This window comes from Lissotriton vulgaris, unplaced genomic scaffold, assembly GCF_964263255.1.
Source record: "Lissotriton vulgaris unplaced genomic scaffold, aLisVul1.2 SCAFFOLD_750, whole genome shotgun sequence".
Lineage (NCBI taxonomy): Eukaryota > Metazoa > Chordata > Amphibia > Caudata > Salamandridae > Lissotriton > Lissotriton vulgaris.
In genome coordinates this window covers 400,888-421,169 of record NW_028245030.1, presented here as the reverse complement: position 1 = coordinate 421,169, position 20,282 = coordinate 400,888, and the positions used below count along the sequence as shown (strand labels likewise).

The 20,282-nt window shown below is 47.8% G+C and overlaps 1 protein-coding gene across 2 annotated transcripts in view; it reads left to right on the top strand.

Moving 5' to 3' along the window:
* Positions 1-19,847, top strand: part of MCMBP (minichromosome maintenance complex binding protein) — a 208,545-nt gene extending 188,698 nt beyond the window's left edge. For both annotated transcript variants that reach the window (XM_086948988.1, XM_086948987.1), the window contains exons 13-16: positions 17,195-17,328; positions 17,963-18,127; positions 18,452-18,540; positions 19,389-19,847. In XM_086948988.1, coding sequence (XP_086805114.1) covers positions 17,195-17,328; positions 17,963-18,127; positions 18,452-18,540; positions 19,389-19,515 — 515 coding nt within the window. In that variant the 3' untranslated portion in view covers positions 19,516-19,847. The remainder of the gene's footprint in view (positions 1-17,194; positions 17,329-17,962; positions 18,128-18,451; positions 18,541-19,388) is intronic.
* Positions 19,848-20,282: the final 435 nt, after the last annotated feature.

The following is a 20,282-nucleotide window of genomic DNA, read 5'->3' as shown; positions in this document are numbered from 1 at the left end:
ACTCAAATAAATTTGATCCTAGGCAATGTGCTAAAGTAAATGATTCCCACAAAGACCACAAATTGCAAACCGTGCCATGACTGCAGGAAGCAGAGGTCTGCCATAAATTCATAAGATTTCTACCTGTGGTGTCTAGGATCTAGGCACAACTCCATCTTATGATAAATGCTCCCTGATGCACCCGAAATGCTACTCAGGAGTAGGGGTGAAGCTGCACATCACTGAACACAAGAAACAGGGCAGGTTGTGCTCCAAGCAGCAAACCTGCTCGAAGTGGGGATGCTCCCACTCAAAGTCGCTGTCCTCAAGAAAGTCAAAACACATAGACAAGACTTGTTACAAACACCAAGAGGACTCGTTACCGCCCACAGTCCCACTTCAAGGGAAATTTGTGCAGTCCGCACTCAAAGAACCTGACTCTCAACCTGGTCACCACGAGCCGAAGCAGCCTTAGCAATGGCCCTCAGGTCAGCAGTGGGCGAGGCAGACACTATGAGGGCAAATGTACTAATCTAGCAACTATCCATGTATATTTGGGGAAAAGGCAAATTTCCCCCAAAAATTCCAGGAGGCTTATTTAGTATTCCAACTCCAGTTCAGGAATTTTTTGGGGAAACCTATAACACCCCCCCCCCCCCCCCCCCCCCCCCCAGTATTTTTAGAAATGGTTGAAAATTAGCATTTTGAGAGGCAGAAAATGCAGCACTTAGGGCGCATCTCAGGTCAAAAACTAGGAATACTGCAGCACTCACATACAGCCCTTCTGGAAAGCCATACTGCCGCTATTTAAGACCATGCCACCTCCACCTAGGGTGCATTCATGCCCTATGGACCGGACACAAGCATCCTGAGACAGGTTTCCGGGTAACATCCCCTCATCAGCCAGGCTAGCTTGAATACATTGGGAAAGTGAGCAAGGGACCCACGTCTGGGCATTGTTTGCCAACTTATGGTGAACAAAGCAAACACAGTAGGATGCTGGAAGGAGCGCTTAAACTTTTCAGACACTCACCCACAGTGAAGATTAGATCTGGGTTAAATCCATCTTCATTCGCCACCCCAGTTCAGACCGAGCCATATGCAAATCTATCTTCATCCTATTCCTCATGGGAAAAGTCTAGTCCGAACTATCAAGCTTCCCTTGACCAGAAATAAGCATCCTGGGACTGAGCTGGCTTAGCGGCTGGGCTGTTCCCATGAGGAACAGGGTCAAGACTAATTTGCATATAGCTGGGTCTGAACTGGGGTGGCGAAGTGAGCAAAAGAATGATGATGGATTCAACCCAGATCTAATAGTGACTGGGGAGTGTATGAAAAGCTTCAAAGCTCCGTTCATCAGCTTATTGTGTTTGCTGTGTCTATATATATATATATATATATATCGATATATAGATATATAGATATATAGATATATAGATATATAGATATATAGATATATAGATATATAGATATATAGATATATAGATATATAGATATATAGATATATATATATATATATATATATATATATATATATATCTATATATATCTATATATATATATATCTATATATATAGATATATATATATATCTATATATATAGATATATATATATATCTATATATCTATCTATATATCTATCTATATATATATCTATATATCTATCTATATATATATCTATATATATAGATATATATATATATCTATATATATAGATATATATATATATATCTATATATATAGATATATATATATATATCTATATATATATAGATATATATAGATATATAGATATATATAGATATATAGATCTATATATATATCTATATCTATATATCTATATATATATAGATATATATATCTCCCAAAAGAGGTATGCTGTGTAAAGAGTCCAGGTATCATTGTATCAGTGGACAATAGGGATTGTTCTAACTATCCCAAAGTGCTCTATTTGGGGGTAGTGAGGTGGAGCCGAATTCAGCTTCTCAAAGTAGAGTTTTAGACGTTTGTTGAACAGACAGTCAATAAATGATGCACACATTCCAAAAGGAGATCCACGCCAGTATAGGAAAAACACTTACTTTATATATGTTCGAGGCATGTGGGCTGCTGAATTCATATCTGTGCATAGATCGCCGCCTAGTGTTGGGTCCGGATGATTGCACATTGTTGTCCTGGAAGAGTCTTTGAAGTATCACAAAATAGGTGGCTCCTCCCCTGGACTACAGTGCACATGGGCATCCTCTCCATCCTCAGATTGTTTTTTTCCGCCATTGGGTTCAGATGTACTTTCTTAACTCCAGTTCGGAATCTATATAAACACTTTTTCACAAGGCCAAAAGGCCTTTGGGGCGTCGGTATTGTCTTTTCGTTCGGTGCCACGTACTTGTTCCAGTTCTTCGAGCTGGACGTCGAAGGCCGCTTGCCTTTTTCGACACCAAAGGCCCCATCGACGATGCAACGGAGCCCGTTCAAACGATGCCCCGTTTGCAACTCTAAATACCCTCAAATCGATGTGCACCCGGTGTGCAATATATGCCTATCCCCGGACCACGACAAGGCCAGCTGCATGGCCTGTACTCGGTTCAGGTCGAAGAAAATACTTCGGCTTCGACGCGCCGCGAGACAGTCGGCGCAAAAAACGGCGCCTGACCCGAAGAACATCTTCGAGGCTGAAGACGACTAGAGCGTCGATGAGGAGGATACTGAACAGTCGGATCCGGCGTCGGAGCAGAACTCTAACTATGATGAGGACGAAGAAGAAGACTAGGTCCATGATGAAGACGTCGTCGAGGTAGGAGACGACGCACAGGCCATCAGAGCCGTCGATGACGACTCGAGCGATGAGCAAGGCCCAACCGCAGTCGCGGGGGCCGATAATGACACTGTACTTTTAAAGGCTCAGGTCGAGGCATTGCCGGAAGGCCTTAGCCAAGATCTTCAACCACATTCTATAGCCCCGCGTCAAGGCCCGGCTAAGACTATTTCTAAGGAGCCATTGGTCGATCAACCACAATCAACGGTGAAACCGAAACAGACAGACGCTAAATCGAAACCGAAACTGCTAAAGACAGTCCTCGGATCGACGACTTCGGATTCATCAGATCCAATCAAATTGAAGTGTCATCGCCCCTTCGGGGTCACAAGGGGGTGTCGGCCCGAAGATAGGGGCGCCGAAGCCTGTACCTAAGGTCGAGCACGTCGCACTGACGCCGTCGACGTCAAAACATGGCGACACTGACTCAAGGCTCAGAAGACTCTCGATCCGAAGCTTCCAGCCTCCAAGCCACTGGTGGTCAATGCCTTCGAGTCGAAGACCAAAATCGGCTCGAAGGAGCATGTGAAGTCGAAGCAGAAGAGCGTGCCTGCTGCGCACCAAGAGCTCTAGTCGATGCAAGGCCACAAACAAACTAGTAATAAGACTAAGTCGGTCGGATCGAAGACGGCGCCACCCTCGAAGAAGGTCAGCCCGTCTCCAATGCTTACGCCACCAATAAAGTACGGACTGCCCCCGACCGCACGACCTAAGGCGTTCGAGCCACAACAAAGCACTGACACAGCCAAAAAGGTGTTGGTAGTCTCAAGAAATCAGCCCATAGAAGAGGACATTGTGTTCCAAGCTCCCTCCTATGATCAGTCGAAACTATTCATCGACTCTGATTCTGGCAGACTCACTATTTATAAAAGAAAGATCATTCCAGAAAATCCTATGGAGTCATACAAGATCCCACTCAAAAAAAAGCCACCTCACCTGTTCTTTTTGAGCCTGTAGAGTCCTATGGACAGGAATAGACCTATTCTCCCGCACGTACCACTGAGGATGTGGGGGAAGGATACAATGAGGAAGTATTTAATTATCCTATTGACACAGATCAAGAGGAGTCTCAACCCTGGACTGACCCTGGTGAGCCACACACCACGCCTGACACTCAGTCCTATACAGTCAAAACCTCGCCTACTGAAGATACGGCTGCGTTTAACGCATTGATTGAAAGGGCAGCCAATAATCATGATGTAGAAATGCACGCTGACCCAGTAGAGGAAGACTTTTTGTTTGACACTTTCTCAACTTCAGAAAGATCAGTAAAGACATTGCCTATGCTAAAGGGTGTCATTAAACACGCTGGTGACATTTTCAAAGAAACCACAAGGGCAAGGGTTGTGAACCCAAGAATTGAACGGAAATACCGGCCTGCGCCTGTAGACCCTACGTATATCAAGGGCCAGCTCCCATTGGACTCCTTAGTAGTGGCTAATGCTCGTAAGAGAGCGAACTCTCAAACAAGTGGTGATGATCCTCCTCCGGACAAAGAATCCAAAATCTTGGAAGCTTCTGGCAAGCGAGTAGTGGCTCAAGCGGCGAATATTTGGAGAATCTCAAATACACAGGCCCTATTAGCCAGATATGATGGGGCTCATTACGACACGTTAGAGCAGCTACTACAACACCTGCCTGATGCTTATAAGGAGGGAGCAGAAATGCTAATACAGGATGGGAAGCTGATTTCAAATGCATCCATTAAATGTGTGCTAGATGCAGCAGACACAGCAGCTAGGGCCATCAACACAAGTGTGATGCTCAGAAGGCATGCCTGGCTACGCATCTCTGGTTTCAAGCCAGAGATCCAAACAACTTTACTCAATCAGCCGGTTAACCCTGACTCTCTTTTTGGTCCTGATGTAGACACAACCCTAGAAAAAATTAAGAAAGACACTGACAGCCAAATCCATGGGGGCTCTGCAGTCACAACAGTTCAGGGGAGGTTCCTTTCGTCGCTCCGGTAACAGGGGAGCCTCTAGAGGTCAAGCATCACAGCAAGCCCAATACAACAAAGGAGGCACACAGACCACCTATAACAAAAACAATAGGGGTGGATACGTTGCAACAGCACCAAAGGCAGAGGACGAGGAAATAATAATGCCAGATCCTCCGCCACCAATGAACAGTGACGTCTTGTCACTGCCCCCGGACCATACAACACCGGTCGGGGGAAGACTTCAGCAGTTCCTGCCAGTCTGGGAAGGCATTACCACAGACAGGTGGGTAAGACAACTTATCCAATACGGCTATTGTCTAGAACTAATCTCCGCCCCACCCAACATACCCCCAAGGTACCGTCCTATGTCCGCAGAGCACATGCACTTATTGCAGCAAGAAGTCATCTGCATACTGCAAAAAGGGGCCATAAAACTCGTGCCTTTAGAACAGGGTACAGGGGTGTACTTGATGTACTTCTTAATCCCAAAGGAGGACGGGTCTTTCAGGCCCATACTAGACCTCAGACCCCTGAACCAATACATCTTGTCAGAACATTTTCACATGCTCACTTTACAGCAAGTTCTACCATTGCTCAGTCAGGGAGATTTCCTAGCAACCCTAGACCTGAAGGACGCATATTTCCACATTCCAATTCACCCAGGACACCGGAAATATCTCAGGTTCACCATAAACAACCATCATTACTAGTTCAAGGTCCTGCCTTTTGGGGTCACTACAGCCCCCAGAGTGTTTACCAAGTGCTTGGCGACAGTAGCTGCGCACCTTCGGAGACGACACATTCATGTCTATCCTTATCTGGACGACTGGCTTATCCAAGCAAAGTCAGCCCAGCAATGTGCCAGCCACATGTCCCGCACAATTCACCTCCTACACAGTCTAGGATTTTCGCTGAATTACCCAAAGTCTCATCTTCAACCTGCACATGTACAACAGTACCTAGGAGCGACAATAAACACTCTGGCAGCAACAGCACAACCAAACTCTGCAAGAATCAACAGCATGCAATTGCTGATTCAGAAATTCAGACCCCAACACTCACTCCCAGCGCAAGTATTTATGCAGCTGATAGGCATGATGGCCTCCTGCATCTTCATAGTCCCTCACGCGAGGCTACACATGCGTCCGCTTCAGGAGTGCTTGGCACGACAGTGGAACCAGGCTCAAGGACAGCTAAAAGACCTAGTGTTGGTGACTGGTCGTGCATACAACTCTGCATTGGTGGAACACACAAAACCTTTGCAGGGGACGACCGTTCCAAGAGCCTGTACTACAGATAGTGCTGACGACGGACGCATCTCTCCAGGGCTGGGGAGCGCATGTCTTCCATTATACAGTGCAGGGACTATGGATGACGCAGCAGCAGAAGATGCACATCAACCTGCTGGAACTGATGGCAATCTTCATGGCGATGAAGGCGTTCAAATTGCATTTGTGGAACAAGGTTGTGCTGATCCGGACGGACAACATGACTGCCATGTATTACATCCAAAAGCAGGGAGGGACACACTCTCCACAATTGTCACACCTAGCCCAGAGCATATGGAAGTGGGCCATTCAAAGAAACATGTTCCTCATGGCGGAACACCTCCCAGGCAAGGACAACCAGATGGCGGACCTGCTCAGCAGGCACAGCCATCAGAGTGGGAGATACATCCCTCGGTGCTACAACCGTATTTCCAGCAATGGGGTCATCCAGAGATAGACCTATTCGCCACAAAGGGAAACGCAAAATGCCAAACCTTCGCTGCCAGTTTCCCACACCCGCAGTCTCAGGGCAATGTGATATGGATGTACTGGTCAGGCAGATTTGCGTACGCTTTTCCTCCAGCACTGCTCATACCGCTGGTGGCGCGCAAACTGCGGCAGCACTCAATGACACTCCTCCTAGTTGCTCCAACATGGGCAAGGCAGGCATGGTACACCACGTTCCTAGAACTTTCAGTGGTGCCTCACCAATGACTGTGACTCACACCCTGTCTCCTCACTCAGAGCCGTGGTGACATTCAGCACCCAGATCCGCAACAGTTGAGCCTTGCAATATGGCTCCTGAGGTCATAGAGTTTGGCTACCTGAACCTGCCCCCTGACTGTATGAATATTATCAAGGAGGCAAGAAGACCTACAACCAGGGCATGCTATGCGGCAAAATGTAAGCGATTTGTCATTTATTGTTCAAATAATGACACAAATCCGCTTGATGCATCAACTCAAAACATCATATGTTATTTGTTACATTTACAGAGATGTAATCTAGCCTACAGTTCCATACGTATACATTTAGCTGCGGTCGCAGTCTCACCAGACTGATGGGACCACCTTTTGACCTCTTCACTCTTGTGAGATACAGTTTCTGACATGGAAAGTGGCCTTTCTCGTAGCGATCACGTCGCTAAGAAGAGTTAGTGAGCTTCAAGCCCTAACTATTTAGGAGCCTTTCATACAGATTCATGCTAATAGGGTAGTGCTACGTACCAACCCTAAATGTATGCCTAAGGTGGTATCACAGTTCCACATTAACCAAACAATAGAACTGCCAGTATTCTTCCCAAATCCAGATTCAGTGGCAGACCGAGCACTGCACACACTAGATGTTAGCCCCTTCCATGCTCATGACGAGCTCAGCTCGTCAGAGGTAGCCTGGAGCTGTGCTCATGACGAGCTGAGCTCGTCATGACACCAGCAAAATGGCAATTCCCAGCACAGGAGGGGAATTGCCTTAGCAGCCATAGTGTTAAAAGAGCTCTCCTGTATTACATAGACAGGACAAAGGATTTCAGGAAAACTAAGCAACTGTTTGTTGCCTTCTCTCCACAGCACAAAGGCAACCCCATTTCCAAATCGGGTGTAGCCAGATGGATTAAGTGCATACATATTTGTTATCAGAAAGCTAAACTCACATTAACAGTTCCCCCAAGAGCGCATTCAACACGCAAGTTAGGTGCATCCATGGCTTTCCTAGGAAACATTCCTCTAGAAGAAATATGTAGAGCAGCCACATGGACCACCATACATACATTTACCAAACACTACTGTGTAGATGTACACTCCAAACGGCAAGCAGCTGTAGGACAAGCTGTACTCAAGACTCTATTTCAGACTGCTGCAGCTGGCACGGGAAACCACCGCTAAGGGGTAGACTGCTATACCTTCAATGCACAGATATGAATTCAGCAGCCCACATGTCTCGAACGGAATATGCTACTTACCAGTATGCATCTGTTCTTGGCATGTAGGGCTGCTGACATTCATATCGCCCGCCCTCCTCCCCAGTGCCTGTCGCAGCTGTAGCACTCAGAATTAATCTCTAGCATGGACATCACTTACTGTATTACACTCCATCTCTGCCACCATGGCGAAAAACAATCTGAGGATGGAGAGGGTGCCCATGCGCACTGTAGTCCGGGGGAGGAGCCACCTATCTCGTGATACTTCGAAGACTCTTCCAGGACAACAATGTGCAATCATCCGGACCCAACACTAGGCGGCGATCTATGCACAGATATGAATGTCAGCAGCCCTACATGCCAAGAACAGATGCATACTGGTAAGTAGCATATTCCTTACACCATGTCAAGCAGTGTGTGCAATTTGTATGGGGGCTTTTGAAGTAGCATAAGATATCCTGCAGCCCTTAGGGATCCTCTTTAGTATCCATACACTAGGTACCTGGGGTACCATTTTCTAAGGTCTTACAGGGGTGCTAAAATCCTTAGCCAATTGTGAAATAATCTGCATCCACTTTCTTTTAAGGAAGGAGCACTGTCACTGAAGTCTGATTAGCAGGCCTTAGTGCACTGTCGGAATTTCTTGTTATTTTAGATTTGATAACCTGAAGCTGAATCTGGCCTTGTGTAAACATTCCGAGCAAAATGTCCACACAGCTGTGCCGTTTACAATTGATATGATGCATGAATATTAGATCAATTCAACTTCCAGGATATAGGTAGGAGTCTCCATTCTCCACTCACGTGGTATCCAGAGGCTGTAGCTTGTTCCAGGGATACTACTCTTGGTGAATATTTAATTCTCGACAGGGGTAACATGGTGCTCCCATTATTTGCCAAGTTACAAACGTTTTTGTACAGACTTGCCTCCAACACATGCAGGAGGATCAGAGAAAACATTAATTTCTTGAAAATTGATTCATTATTATTTGTATAGCGCAGCAAATCATCCCCAAGGGGATCTCTCGGTGCCCGTCAATACAGAAAAGCAAGCCCATGGACGGCCAAGGCAAGCTAAAACATCCAGGTCTTTAAACTCTTTTTGAAGTGTCAGGGAGGTGCAACCACGAAGTGATTCTGGTAGCCTATTCCAGTGGAAGGGGGCTAGATGGGAAAAAGCCCGCCTACCCATTCTCACTTTCTTGATTTTGCACGGGGCCAACAGGTTTTTGTTGCTAGATCTTAATTGACGTCCCAGCACATATGCTCTTACCTTTTATTTTTTTTAGGTACGCCGGACCCAAGCCCTGCCTAGCCTTAAACACCAAGATCAAAAGTTTAAAGACTGCTCTCTTTTTCACGGGTAACCAATACAGAGACTGCAGCAGAGGACGAGATGGAGTATGTCTCGGTTTATTCAAAACCATTCTGGCTGCAGTATTCTGCAGTACCAGTAGCCTAGAGAACAGATCTTCTCTGGCCCGACTAGTAGGGAATTTCCGTAGTCTAACCTACTCACGATTAACGCCTGAATGAGAGTTTTTCTTGCCCGCAAAGGAATCCAGGGAAAAACTTTCCTTAACATTTTCAAAAGGCAGGAGCTAGACGGTGACTTTACATGCTCTTCAGAAGAAAGGTTGATGTCCAGCAGAATTCCCAGATTCCTGGCCTGCTTAGTAGGGCAGGGACCCTCCCCCAGTTCCGCCGGCCACCACTCCGGAGTCCGTAGTTCCTCCACCTTCCCAAACAGAAGGATATCAGTCTTATTAGAGTTCAACTGGAGGAAGTTGGCCCTCATCCAGGCTGCAATCTCAACATACAGGTCTTAAATTTGATCTTGGCGACCTCAGGATCCAGGTCGAATGGGATGATCACCTGATTGTCGTCTGCATATGAAATCATCTCGAACCCAGACGCCCTTATAATAGCAGACAATGGAGACACATAAATGTTGAACGTTGGGCTCCATATGGAACCCTGTGGGACCCCCTTGTCCACTAGGTTGCTTGCTGAGAAAAATGGCTCCAGTTTGACCTGCTGAGATCTCTTTGACAAAAAGCTTTCCAATTATGCCAGAGCTTGCCCCTCGAAACCAATCTCCTGTGATCTGCACAGCAGGATGGAATGGGAGATGGTGTCGAAGGCCGCCGATAGATCTAATAAGACCAACATAGTAGGCGACCCTTTATCCAGGGACATTCTAATTATGTCTCTAACTTCCATCAGGGCCGCCCGTACTATGTCCGGCCCGGAAGCCAGATTGGGCGGGATCTAATAGATTGTTCTGCTCCGGGTGGCTTGTTAATTGTTGGTTGATCAACTTTTCCATCACCTTGGCCCCACATGGCAACAGGGATATTTAATAGTTAAACGTCCGCAAAAGCGGTCAATGACTCCAATACCAAATTAATTTAAAAACACAAAATTGTAATTAAATGTGGTTTGCTGATTTTGTAATTTATCTCCCAAGGTGAGGAATATCCGCATGTCACCGAAGGAGTCTAATAGTGCATCAGCGTTAGACCTTAAAACTAAACATTAAGCCAGGCATTCCAAATAGTAGAAGTATTCAGTCTGAAACATTACCCCAAATACATAGACCGAATTGCAAATATTGGGTTCTTGGCCACGGTAAGAAATGGGAATATTGGGCTCTTGGCTATGGACAGAAATGAAAATATTGGTCTCTTGGCTATAGACAGAAATGAAAATATTTGGGTTCGAGGCATGTGGGCTGCTGAATTCATATCTGTGCATAGATCGCCGCCTAGTGTTGGGTCCGGATGATTGCACATTGTTGTCCTGGAAGAGTCTTCGAAGTATCACGAGATAGGTGGCTCCTCCCCTGGACTACAGTGCGCATGGGCATCGCCTCCATCCCCAGATTGTTTTTTTCCGCCATTGGGTTCGGATGGGTTTTGGTTCCCTCTGTCGGAACCGATAGTTGTTCAACTTTCTACTCGAGACCAAAAGGTCTTTAGGCTGAGCGTCGGTATAGTTGCGTTCGGTTTCTTGTCTGACTCTCAGCTCCGAACTCTTGCTACCCTTCCGCGTGCTTTCGGCGCGGACGGGCCTACACTACACTTCTGCTATGAAGCGGACACCGTTTAAGAAATGCCCGGTGTGTAACTCCAAATATTCACACCTCGACGTGCACCCCGTGTGCAATACCTGCTTGTCACCGGACCATGACGAAGACAGCTGCATGGCGTGTTCGAAATTCCGGTGCAAGAAAACTCTGAAGATTCGTCGGGCCAGTCGGCTCCAGGCTAAGTTCTCGGCTACCGCGGCGCCCCCACCAGACGACATATTCCAAGAATCTGTCGGTGACGAGGAAGACGTTCAAGGTTCGGAATCTGGTCCCGCGTCCGAAGGGGATGCCTACGACGCGGGTGATGAGGACTTTGACGAAGTCGCCGACGAGGTAGGGGACGACGACCGGGCTATTGCCACCGTAGGGGATAGCTCGGAGGAGGAGCCTCCCCAACCAGACTTAGGGGTCAATCCCCTTTATACGGCCCAGGTCGAGGGATCGCCTTCGGGCCTTACCCAAGATCTACTTATAAGTCCTACGTCCCCGCCTCCGGGCCCGGTCACGGACATTTCTGAGGCACCACTCCCGTTGAAGAAAACGAAAGTGAAGCCATCTGGCCACGCACCCTCGGATGCGAAAACGAAAGTGAAAGTTGCGCTGGGGCAGAAGGTTCTGGAGGCGTCCACTTCCAAAAAAGTCAAGATGGCCGACTTGAAGAGCCACGCCAAGATGGCCGAGCCGAAGCCCTCGGGGTCGGCGCCGAAGGCGAAGTCGACCGACGCGGCTGCGTCGGCGCCGAAAGGGGTCGGGGACCCGAAGACGGCTCCGAAGAAGCGACATGCCGACGACGCGCACAGGGATCGGCCGGCGCCGGCCCTTGCGAACAAGGCGCATGAGGTGTCGGCCCCGAAAAAGGTGCCTGTCATCGCTCCGACTCTCGACGCGGGAGGATCGCTCGAGCCGGTCAGGCCTTCTCCTGCCATCACAAAGAAGGTAGCGGAATCCCTGCAGCGGATACGGAAGGACAATGACACTGTAGCGCCTAAGCTCACGCCGAAGCCGGCGAAGGAGCAAACGCCTATCCGTTTTACCCTGCCGCCAAAGTCGACGCCAAAGGCTTTTCGCGCCGAAACCTGGAGGCCCCTCGAAGGAGGTATTGACGCCGAAGGCTACCTTGGTGGTGTCAAAGCTTCGGCTCCAGCCACTTGCTGACGAGGAACGTCGAGAGGTTATCATCGACGCAAATACTGGGAAACTGTCTCTCCTCAAGAGGAAAATCACCACTGAGCCGGTGTTGGAACATTTTCGGATCCCTCTCAAAAATAAGAGGGACTCTGCGGACTCTTCGGCCCTGATGGAACCTGTGTCTCCACAAGCCCTAGGACACTCGCCGACGCATTCCGCCGCAGGCGATGCGGACGAGGAGGACGCCGAGTACGGCTATTCGGCGTACTCGGATCCGGAGGAGGAACACGTACCGTGGTCGGCCGGAGGCGACCCGGAGGACCCGCAGTCGGGCCAGGACACGCAGCTTTTTGCGGCCAAGACGTCACCGACAGAGGACTCAGCAGCCTTCAACGCTCTGATCGAAAGAGCTGCGGCTAACCATGATGTTGAGCTGCACTCGGACCCAGTGGATGTGGACTTTTTATTTGACACTTTCTCTGTGACTGAAAAGTCGGTCAAAACGCTGCCAATGCTTAAGGGGGTGCTCAAACACGCAACGGAGGTCTTCAAGGAGCCCACCCGGGCGCGTGTCGTCAACCCTCGCATTGACAAGAAATATAAGGCAGCGCCCTCGGATCCAACATACATCAAGGGACACTTGCCACTGGACTCGCTGGTTGTATCCAACGCTAGGAAGAGGGCGAACTCGCAGGCCACTGGTGACGCTCCTCCCCCAGACAAGGAGTCCCAGATCTTCGAGGCCTCAGGGAAACGAATCGCTGCACAGGCAGCGAATATTTGGAGAATCTCTAACACACAGGCCCTACTTGCACGCTATGATAGGGCTCATTATGACACCTTAGAATCACTACTGCAACACTTGCCTGACCAGTACAAGGAGGCAGGGGAAATGCTGATTCAGGAAGGAAAGCTCATCACGAATGCATCCATTAAATGTGCGCTGGATGTGGCAGATACAGCCTCCAGGGCGATCAACACCAGTGTGTTGCTTAGACGGCATGCTTGGCTGAGAATTTCAGGGTTCAAACCCGATATTCAAACAACAATACTGAATCAAACAGTTAATCCTGACCACTTGTTTGGCCCTGAGGTGGATGCGACGCTGGAAAAGATGAAAAAAGATAAGGAAACTGCCAAATCAATGGGGGCCCTCCAAAATCAGCAGTTTCGGAGTGGTTCCTTTCGCCGCTCAAATTCCAGAGGCACCTCAAGGGGTCAGGCATCGCAGTCCACACAGTATTACAAGAGTAACACCCAAACCTCGTACAACAACAAGGGTAGAGGTGGCTACAGAGGCAATAATGTCAAGGGCAGGAGACGTGGAAACAACAGCTCCAGGTCCACCACCGCCAACAAGCAGTGACGCCTTGTCACTGCCCCCTGACCATACAACACCGGTCGGGGGGAGACTCCAGCAGTTCCTGCCAGCGTGGAAATCTATCACCACGGACAGGTGGGTCAAGTCTCTTATCCAGTACGGTTACTATCTGGAACTCACTTCCATTCCACCAAACATACCCCCAAGAAGCCGTCCTATGTCCGGCGAGCACTTGACCTTGTTGCAGCAGGAAGTTCTAGTCATGCTGCAAAAAGGGGCGATAGAGCTCGTTCCATTGCAGGAAAGGGGAACAGGGGTTTACTCCCTGTATTTACTAATCCCCAAAAAGGACGGATCCCTCAGGCCCATCCTGGACCTCAGGCCCCTCAACTGGTACATTCTCTCGGAGCATTTCCATATGCTCACGTTACAGCAAGTGCTCCCTCTGCTTCAGCAGGGGGACTTCCTGGCTACGCTGGATCTGAAAGATGCATATTTTCATATCCCCCTGCGTCCTTCCCACAGGAAGTATCTCAGATTCACGATTCAAGACCAGCATTACCAGTTCAGGGTCCTGCCGTTCGGGGTCACCACGGCGCCAAGGGTATTTACAAAGTGCCTAGCGACTGTGGCGGCGCATCTCTGTCGCCAGAACGTCCACGTCTACCCCTACTTGGACGACTGGCTCATTCAAGCAAAGACAGAACAGCAGTGCGTAGACCACGTGTCACGCACCATTCATCTCCTGCACGATCTGGGATTCTCTCTGAACTACCCAAAGTCCCATCTCCAGCCCGCCCACGTGCGACAGTATCTGGGCGCGACAATCAACACTCTGGCAGCCACTGCGCAACCAAATTCAGTGAGAATCGCCAGTATCCAGGCGCTGATCCAACGATTCAGACCCCAACACTCTCTTCCAGCGAAGGTGTTCATGCAGTTGATAGGCATGATGGCCTCCTGCATCTCCATTGTCCCACACGCGATACTACATATGCGTCCGCTTCAGGAGTGCCTAGCACGTCAGTGGACTCAGGCTCATGGACAACTGACAGACCTAGTGTTGGTGAGCGGTCGGGCATACAACTCTCTGCATTGGTGGAATCCACAAAACCTTTGCAAGGGCCGACCATTCCAAGAGCCTGTCCCACAGATTATCCTGACGACGGACGCCTCTCTCCAGGGATGGGGAGCGCATGTACTCCATTACACTGTGCAGGGACTATGGACACTACAGCAAAGAAAGATGCACATCAATGTGTTGGAACTGATGGCAATCTTCATGGCCTTAAAGGCGTTCAAAGTACATCTGTGCAACAAAGTCGTGTTGATCTGGACGGACAACATGACGGCCATGTACTACATTCAGAAGCAGGGAGGCACACACTCTCCACAGCTGTCTCATCTGGCTCAGAGCATGTGGAAGTGGGCCATTCAGAGGAACATCTTCCTCATGGCAGAGCATCTCCCGGGCAAGGACAACCAGATGGCGGACCTGCTCAGCAGGCACAGCCACCAAATGCACGAGTGGGAGATACATCCATCAGTACTCCAACCGTACTTTCAAAAGTGGGGTCATCCAGAGATAGACCTGTTCGCCACAAAGGAGAACGCAAAATGCCAAAGCTTCGCCGCCAGGTTCCCACACCCGCAATCGCAGGGCAATGCGATGTGGATGAACTGGTCAGGCAGATTTGCGTACGCTTTTTCCCCAGCACCTCTGATACCGCTGGTGGCACGCAAGCTCAGGCAGCACTCGATGACTCTCATCCTGGTTTCTCCAACGTGGGCGCGCCAGCCGTGGTACACCACGTTTCTGGAACTCTCCGTGGTACCGCATCAAAGGCTTCATCTCACTCCCAGCCTTCTGACGCAGAGCCATGGCGACATTCAGCACCCAGATCCGCAACAGCTCAACCTGGCGATCTGGCTCCTGAAGTCCTAGAGTTTGGCTACCTCAATCTACCTCCCGATTGCATGAACATCATTCGGGAGGCAAGGAAGCCCACTACTAGAGCTTGTTATGCGGCTAAATGGAAGAGGTTTGTCATCTACTGTGTTAACCACGATATTGACCCGCTAGATGCCTCCATTCAAAACATCATTTGTTACCTGTTCCACCTGTATCAATGCAATTTGGCGTACTCTTCCATCCGCATTCATCTGTCTGCTATGGCAGCATACCTCCAGAATAGGCAACACCTGTCACTCTTTAAAGTCCCTGCTATCAAGGCCTTTCTGGAAGGACTCCAAAGAGTCATTCCACCAAGGACCCCACCAGCTCCGGAATGGTGGTTCTTACAAGGCTGATGGGTCCTCCCTTCGAGCCACTGCACTCTTGTGAGCTTCAGTTTCTGACTTGGAAGGTGGTGTTCTTAGTAGCAATTACATCGCTACGGAGGGTTAGCGAGTTGCAGGCGCTCACCATCCAAGAACCTTTCTTCCAAGTACATGCTAACAGGGTTGTGCTCCGCACTAACCCTAAATTCTTACCCAAGGTTGTATCTCAATTCCACATTAACCAGACAATTGAGTTGCCGGTGTTTTTCCAAAACCCAGAGACACTGGCGGAGCGGATGCTCCACACCCTTGACGTTAAGAGAGCTTTGATGTACTATGTAGACAGGACAAAAGATTTTCGCAAAACCAAGCAGCTTTTTGTTGCTTTTGCCACACACCACAAGGGAAACGCTATCTCCAAAGCTGGGATCGCTAGGTGGATCGTGAAATGCATTCAGATCTGTTATGCTAAAGCTAAGCGCACTCTCACTATCCCACCGAGGGCCCATTCCACCAGAAAGTTGGGGGCCTCTATGGCTTTCCTAGGTAACATTCCCTTGGAAGATATCTGTAGTGCAGCCACATGGTCTACCACACATACTTTCACTAAACACTACTGTGTAGACGTGCATTCCAAACAGCAGGCAGCTGTTGGGCAGGCTGTTCTCAAAACACTTTTTCAGACTGCTGCAGCTGGCACGGGCGGCCGCCGCTAATGGAGGGACTGCTATGTATTCTATGCACAGATATGAATTCAGCAGCCCACATGCCTCGAACTGCAAATGCTACTTACCAGTATGCATCTGTTCTTGGCATGTAGGGCTGCTGACATTCATATCGCCCACCCTCCTCCCCGGCGCCTGTAGCAGCTGCAGTATTCATTCATATATATATATATACTCATAGCATGGTCATCACTCACGTACTTCACTCCATCTCTGCCAATGGCTAAAAACAATCTGGGGATGGAGGCGATGCCCATGCGCACTGTAGTCCAGGGGAGGAGCCACCTATCTCGTGATACTTCGAAGACTCTTCAGGACAACAATGTGCAATCATCCGGACCCAACACTAGGCGGCGATCTATGCACAGATATGAATGTCAGCAGCCCTACATGCCAAGAACAGATGCATACTGGTAAGTAGCATTTGCATTCTTGGCCATAGACAGAAATGGAAATATTGGGCTCTCGGCCAATCCACATAAACATGTTATTAGAATGTTGGAAGACGTGCAGGTTCCATGGTCCGTGAAAGTATACAGCTGGTTTTCTCATTAGTAGAGGGTGTTTGGAGCTGCCTTTGTTGGTGACATTCTGTGGAGGGTTGAAGCTGCAAGAGTTTATCTTAAAAGCGGACAAAGGGTCACCAAGCTCTTTACTACTTTGTGTCATCCTTTTAGGTTGAAATTTGTCCTGGTGACTGACGTTAATACATCTGTTCTTTTTCTAGGGGTGCACAACTTGACAGCACTGGGAAACCTCATCACGTGGCAAAAAGTGGACTATGACTTCAGCTTCCACCCGATGGAATTCCAGAGTAATGTGAATGTGCTGATCACGTCTGAGGGCAAATCTCTACTGCCGGTAAGCCAGTGTTTTCGCAGACTGGGAATGTGGGGTGAAAAGGACAACATTGTTGGCAGTGTTTATGGTTCTGTACTCCAGGTGGCAAGAACTTATTAAATGTAACACGTTTACAAGCACATTTCTGCAAGTTAGAGAAAGCTGACTTTTAAGGCTTGGAATGTCTGTTGTGGAAATTAGTTTGATATTTTCTTGTCTAATCTTGAATGGCCTTTGAGCTAGAGGCAAAGGACGGGTCTGAAATGTACATCTGTAGCTAGGGAGAGCATAAGAAGAAGGAAATAAATTGAAAATGTAATGTTCTGTAGAATTTGTTCAGCTCACAGCTGCTACTAATGTGGTGTGAAGGAGCTAATTACTTGTATTGTAAGAGCAGCTTTACGGCGCTCATGTGGAAGTCTTGTGAATACAGTAGAGAGAGTGCCATGCAGATCTTTCCTCAAGGGTGGTTCATTCCTACAGCTGGCCAGTCACCCATCAAATGGTACCAGCTTAGACTGGACAGAGTGCTCGAAGTTCCATTGTGTGCCACCGAAGTGAATGTATTCTGCTTGGTAGGGTGCGTGGTCACGAACACTTGTCATTAAAGAGCGATGTTTATTTTAATATTAATAAGCATTTTTCCCTTTTAAAGTCTGACTGCCAGGTGCATCTCCAGCCACAGATTATCCCACCCAACATGGAAGAGTACATGGTCAGTCTTCTGGCAGCTGTGCTGCCGTCCACGCTGAATACGTTCCGCATGTATGTCAGCTTATTGCGGTTGATGGATTACAACATATCGGATGAGGTGACTAAGGTGAGTAGGGCTTAAAATGGGCCTATGGATTCCTCTACACGGTCTGTTAAAGCAGCAAGATGTCAAATATGATTCATAAACTTTAACAAAGTTTCACCACATGGCTGGTCTGAGACCAGGGCACACTGCACTGTAGACTGTGTGTCCCCTCATTTGGTCAATACTTGGATGTATATTTCAGAAACAGTAGTAGAAGTTGATTGTACCAAGACACAAAAGCCTTTTGTTTATACAGTTTGAGCCAAGTGTTGCACCCCACACCACTCTGTAATTTTGTTTCATCGCTATCCGGAGTCATTTATTATATTGTTGGTCTCGTTGCAGGCTGTGGAGGATGATTTCGTAGAAATGCGAAAATACGACCCCCAGAGTATCACAGCTGATGACCTCCACAGAATGCTGGTTGTTGCCAGGTAAGTTAAGAAGTCTACACATGTGGCAGGGATGTGCTTGAGTTCCATAGGGGGGTGATCTGGCGTTGCTCTAAATTCACACATTTGAATGCTATAGTTCTGGTGTGGTACCTCTTTGAACAATGCAGATGACAGTCGGGTGTAATCTATCCTCCACCTATTACTGGTTCATGATAATGTGAGTTCTAGGTCGGCTAAAAAGTGGAGACTGAAGGCATGGGACAGTCGAGTCACTTTTGAATAAAATACTTTAACTTTAGTGAGAATGGGTTCTTGGTCCTAAGCACTGCACTCTGATCTTAAAGTGTCAGAAGTGAGACTGTGTTGGCCATATTATTGTAAAAATTTGTTTTTTTAAGCAAGTTCTGCAGTAAGGCTAAAAAATGAGCTATCTTTTTTTCTTGAATAATATGCACATATTGAACCCTCTCAATTGTACACTTGGTGTAAGTTTGATAGTTTCATTTTAAAAGCCAGCCTCCTGTAGTAACCCATCACTTGAAATAGACATTAAGACTTCTTAACTGACCCGAACTGCAAAAGATCACTTCCTGTTGACTGTTTAGTAGATTTACAAAACATATCCAAAGACAATTGGTCATTTGCAGTGCAAAGGCACTCTCTGTGCAATGACTTGTAGGATGCTGGGACTGAATTGAACTAACTTGAGACTAACACTGGTATGAGTTTTTTTGCCATGGACTCAAAGTGCAAGGTATTTGTAAGGTTTCGTACCAGGAGTGCTACAAGAGGGATAGAGCTGTTGTATTTGCAAAAGTCCTGTAGTGAGGGTAGGATTCATCATTGCGAAAGGACTGTCGGTTAATTGAACTGCTGTTTTTGCCTAGGCTGCTGTCCCTGAGTGCAGGTCAGACCACGCTGTCGCGAGAGAGGTGGCTCAGGGCCAAGCAGATGGAGATGCTACGGAAAGGCCGGCTGGACCAGCAGAGAACTGTCAATGGGAATGAGCCATGAGGAAGAAGCGGTGTTTGCCACATCATTCTCTCCCTAAAGAGACTGTGCTGCTGGGACATCTTAAAGACTTTGAGAAAGCGCAAGATTCATATTGCCTGGTTTTCTTGAGCCCTTTATACCAAAATATCTTTTTTACAGAGGCCTTCTCAAGAAACCCCTTTGGGTTCGAAAGGTATCTGCATCAAATTTCCAACCTTTAAAAAACTTTGACACTTATGAGGTTGGATCGCTGAACTTTAAAAACCTGATGATTTTATGAAACTTTTTGGTGCTTTTTTTGTAATTTTCTCCTGCAAAATGTCCTGATTTGATATTAAAAGTCTAATACTGTGTGCGTTTTTCTTTACTGAAGTCTGTAATATTTAATACGGTCTAAAGAAATGAAACATAATTGTTCAGAGTAGGAAGTAGCATCTTAGCAAAAGAGGCAGCTGCTTCAAAGCAACTGCAAAAACAGTTGATGGACAGAATGCAAAACAATGTCATACATTCTCCTCAGTACAGAGATCTGGGTCTAAATCCATCGCATTTTTGCACTCCACCCCAGTTCAGATATGGCCATATGCAAATCAGCCTTGACCCTGTGCTTCATGGGAACAGTCCAGACCGAACTGCCAAGCCATGTCTTTCCCAGACCGGAATCAAGCATCCTAGGACCGGTTTCTGGGTATCAGCCCTCTTCAGCCAGGATAGCTTGACTCCAGTGGTGTGGAGAGCATGGAACTCACGTCTGAGCATACCCATCCCACTCGGGTGACAAATGCAAA